This window comes from Sardina pilchardus, chromosome 16, assembly GCF_963854185.1.
Source record: "Sardina pilchardus chromosome 16, fSarPil1.1, whole genome shotgun sequence".
Classification (NCBI taxonomy): domain Eukaryota; kingdom Metazoa; phylum Chordata; class Actinopteri; order Clupeiformes; family Clupeidae; genus Sardina; species Sardina pilchardus.
Window position 1 is genome coordinate 1,911,653 of NC_085009.1, and position 5,000 is coordinate 1,916,652.

Here is a 5,000-nt window from a genome sequence, read left to right on the forward strand (position 1 = left end):
GGTCGCCGGGCCCTGTGGGCTTAGGAGGGGCTTGCATTCCTCAGCGACTGAATCATTTCTGCTTGTGTAGATGCAAAACCCAGCATAGCTGACATTGTTAGGCTGCTCAGAATTGTTTTGTAGATTCGGTTGAATTGTCAGAACAGAAACGGCTGTAGGTGCGTGGACTTCACAGAGGCTTTACTCTCAGGTGTTACTTTCAGTCTAGTTTATTTGATCACGGTACTGTGGAAAATACACACTGTGAAGGGAAGATTAGAGGAAGAATGTCATTAGTGCAAGCGGATGTAGAAAGCAAAGTTATTTCCTTCCACTGTAATGTGCAGTCATTACTTTGCACTCACTGAAGTGTGTGGGAGAATTAGCCTGAACAAAAGAGAGTGTGTGTGTGTGTGTGTGTGTGTGTGTGCAGGGCCGGTGGAGGCCTACAGGGCCTCAGTTGTGTGATTGTGTGATGAGGCCCACCATGGCTGTTTGAGCAGTGTTTCTGAGCCATGTTGTTCATAAGCTTTCCCGTTGGTCTTGGGTAACAATCGCCAGTGAGCCAACTTTTGACGAGTATCCAATCAGAACTCTAGGAAGTGGTCATGTGATTACAAGGCAACGCTGCTCAGACTGTTGCCCCATGTGTGATTGGCGAAAGATTCATGTAGGAGGAGCCACTTGGGCCGCCATGACGACACCGCAGGCTATGAGAGTTCTAGCGAAGTGACAGCGGGTATTATTTTTCACCCACAGATTGCTGCTGTGCGTGTTGTCGCACATTTACCGAGCACGCATGGTAGACATGTGTTTGGCTTTCAACTCAGAGCTGCGTTGGTAAACACCTTGGAATGCACCCTGAGGTTGACTTGTGTGTTGTTATTCGTCAGAATTAGAATTGCGACATGAGAATGTTTGGTGACCTGACAAATGAAACAGAGAATAGGAAGAAGTAGATCAGTTATTGGGTGTAAATACCACTGTGGTATGTAAATAAACTCTCACATGTAGTATGCGGTTGATAGACATCTGAACTGGGTTTTGCATAGTCACAGGCAGCATAACACCACAATCATTTCTATAAATCGCTGCACTAACCTGCCAATTGAATCGCATCCCTTCCTTATAACCAATCAAGTTGAATGCTCTGGGCCAAGGCTTTTTGGCAACACTAATTTACTGGAGGATATGATTCTCTTTTCTGCATGTGAATTAACCCATAATCATAATGATTCTCTCATGCGTTGAGCTCTGTTTGAACCACTTGACAAACACTGGTGTCCAGCATGATTTCTGACTCAACAACTGTGTGTGTGCGTGTGAGAGAGAGAGAGAGAGAGAGAGAGCGAGAGAGAGAGAGAGAAGAAGAGTGAGGGTGTGTGTGGGGGTGTGTGTGGGTGTGAGAGAGTTTCCAAATGAGCTTGTAATGTTCATTTCTCAGTTAGCCCTTAGCTGCGTGTTTACTGAGGTAAAGTGAGGGGGGGGGTATCAGCTGGTTTCACTTCCCACATCAGCGGAATGTGTGTCACCACAAGCATCGTCACCGGTCACATGACCAGCTCCTCTTCCTGTGCGTCCTCGTTCTAGTGGGAAGAGTTGAGAGGAGGGCAGAGGGGCAGGGAAACAGCCTCAGGAAGCTACTTCCTCACCAGTAGACAGATGACTTACGCGCACGCACACACACACACACACACACACACACACACAGACATACTCACACACACACATGCACACACAAACCCATTCACACTCTCTCACACACACACACACACACACACACACACACACACACACACACACACACACACACACACACACACACACACACACACACACACACACACACACACAGACCCGAACAATAGATAGGATAAGGCCTACTACAATGAGTCGCCAGTGTTGGTTCCTAACTCTTTCTGCACAGTGCATGGCTTTGCAAGGGTGATCAGTGCATGTGAGATGTTCTGCATCATGCTTACTACTGTATAACAGTCCTAGGTGTGTATGTGTGTGTCTGCGTCTGACATCCTCACCGCCCCTCTCTGACCTCGCGTTCGTCCCCCTGTGGCCTGCAGGGTCCGGCGGAACAGCGAGCGGCTGATGAAGGAGACCCCGGAGCGGACGAAGCAGAAGCTGGCCAAGAAGGCGGCGTCCTCCGCCAACCTGCTCACGCGCTCCCCCAGTCTGGAGAGGTGAGGGGACGGAGAACGCTGCACTGTTTGTTTATGACTTTTGTGTAATAATCGTTGGTCATTGTCTTCGTGTTTGCTTACCATTTGTTTTGTGTTTGTTCCTTTTTACAGCCGAGCAAAAGATCTCATTTCCAGCCCAGGTAATCACTCTTTGTTCCTCAACTCCACGGGAATATTTTCATTGGTTTCATCCATGTTTATATGAATGTTGCAATTCCCATAAACAGTACCGAAAGCATTACAAAGCGCTGCTTTTGATCGTGGTATTTAATTACATTCCCCCTGCAAATCTTTATGAGTTCAAGTCACAGCTTAAGAATTGGCTACGTAGTTATTTTGAGCCTTCATTTGTGGAGGCCTGTTTTTTCACTCCTCTGGTCCAGGTGAGTTGGTACTGTTCTGTACTCCAAACCAAACTCTGACGAACTCCAACACACACAGACACACACACACACACACACACACACACACACACACACACACACACACACATAAACACACACATCACATATCAAGTCCAGTTCTCATTCATTTGGGCTGAGTGATAGCTGGACCCATCTAATCGAATTAGAGTGAGAAGAATGAAGGTAAGCGAGCACAGGAATGTCCTCCGTCTCTAAATCTGGCTGTGGGAGGGTCATGATTGAGACTTTCCTGGCCCCCTGTCTCCGGCGCTGATATCCCACTGAGCGCAGCGCTGCTTAGTCCAGCTCCCTGAGCAGCGCCCACTTTCCAAGTGACACTTCATTCTGAAGCGCTCCAAGAGCTCAGTGGTGGTGACAACACACATTTGTGAATGCAGTCAATTATGGAGAGCAGTTCCTGGTCTGATCTGAGGCAGTAACTCTAGGGCATTCTACATTACTCCATATTGGTGTGGATGTGCAACACTTGTGTTACTATGATGGCTCTCAACTACAGTATTCTGCCATTTTTGAGCCCCTGAAATGCAACAATGTGAAAACGTTGTTGGCCCCGTTTTCCTTTGAAACCTCGGTATTGCATTTTCGTAAAATTGGGAAGCATTTGAAAACAATTACTTAAATACACACATTTTCCTCCTGTTTCCTTCCCTCATTCGTCAGTCACATGAGGATTTTCTCAAGAGCCCTTTAGAACGCTTTCCTAGAAGAGAGCATTGAGAAATCAGCTGTGTAATGACTACCAATGCTACCGTACCAACAGGGATGATGAATCACAGGCTGCGTTGGCCTTGCTGTCCTTGTTCCAAGTTGTTCGATTAATTTCTACATTGTACAATGTTACAGCTGCCTAACTGTGCAGGAGGACAGCTATTATTCGAACCATCTGCGAAAATACTCATACCTCATGGCGTGAGGGCCATCTCATTTGTATGCATGAATGTGGTTTGCTCAAATGAGTCATGTGATAGAAGTTTTCAGGGGACTCATATGGGCACAGATTTGATCTGAAACTGAGCTGAAAGCACTTTCAAGATTCAAGATTTGTTTAAGATTCAAAACTCCAGTTTGATGTTCAAAATGTGGATATGGCCCTAGAAAGAACAAACACAGATAGCAATCTTTTCTGTCGTTGAATTGCGCATATCTTGCTTTGAATAAAAGGGTCTGGTCTAACATAATGATCACAGTTGATTACATCGGGATTTTCCTGATGCTATTTGTTTGAATAGATAGTGCCTCATGATTTGCATGTGAACTTTAGATCATCAGGATGGCAGGCTCAGGGGCCTCTCATGCCAGTACACGTCTGAGGGAACTGAACTCCTCGGATCCAGCGTGAGCACGTCACTGAAGACCTTATCTTAAGATCCGAGCAAATTCTGCAGGATTATGAGCCATTGTGCAATTGGCCCGTCAGCATGTTCTGCTTAACCCAGCCCCTCACAATGAATAGGCCTAAGAGGCAGAACGAGCAGAAAATCAGTTTTGATCCAGCCGTGATGGATGGTAATTGTCTCTCATTTGGATTATTTACGGCAGGGGAATGGCAACCATGCCTGTAGCATTCAGGGCTTCGGTGCCAAACATTTTTCTAGGATAGTGGAATGGAAGCTTTTCATGGTAATAATGAAAAGGTCAGGAGTAATGACTCAGTGTCTCAGGTTTTATGTTTTACTGACTCAATGTCATGTGTACTTATAACACATCATAAACTAGAGTACAACACCATCTGATGACCATGATGACCAGTCTTAGGCCAAAAGAAAATAAAATAGCCTCTCGGAAAACCTCTAAAGAAGTGAAAACGGTCAGTGAGTAAAAGTGTCAGCCTAAATAAATCTCCAGCTCTGATCTCAGGTCAGTGGAAGGTCCTTCTCTCTGTGGACTTTCAGAGCTCAGTGATGAGGGGTAGAGGGTTTGTTCCTGATCCGGGTCTGTCCCATTTCACCCTTTGTCTCCCCCTTCACCTTGGTCTCTTTTCACCTTTCCTCTCCCGTCTTCTGTCTTAATCTCCTCCACGTCGATCTTAAAGTCAAATCCAGCGTTGATTTAGTAGCGTGACTATTCAGGAACAGTGTTTCCAAAGCACCAATGAACAATAACTCTGTCTCTGTGTCTGTCTACGTCTATGTCTGTCTGTCTGTCTGTCTGTCTGTCTGTCTCATCCTCTTTCCTGTCTATATCTCTGTGTCTCACCTTCACTGGCCCTCCTGGAGGTGCTCTGTCGCTTCATTTTTCTCCCTGTCTCCCCTCTGCCCTTTCTCCTCTCCTCCCTCCCCACCTCTCTCTGTCAGTTGCTTTTCCCCCACTGGCATCAGACACAGGAGGGCCTGTTAGAGCCGCCTCTCCCTCTCCCCTCTCTCCCTCTCTCCCTCTCTCTCTCTTGCCTGCTCTCTCTCTC

The 5,000-nt window shown here is 46.5% G+C and overlaps 1 protein-coding gene across 2 annotated transcripts in view; it reads left to right on the forward strand.

Moving 5' to 3' along the window:
* Window positions 1–5,000, forward strand: part of eml3 (EMAP like 3) — a 47,711-nt gene that overhangs the window by 15,765 nt on the left and 26,946 nt on the right. For both annotated transcript variants that reach the window (XM_062516999.1, XM_062517000.1), the window contains 2 exons: window positions 2,058–2,174; window positions 2,286–2,314. In XM_062516999.1, the coding sequence (XP_062372983.1) occupies window positions 2,058–2,174; window positions 2,286–2,314 (146 nt within the window). The remainder of the gene's footprint in view (window positions 1–2,057; window positions 2,175–2,285; window positions 2,315–5,000) is intronic.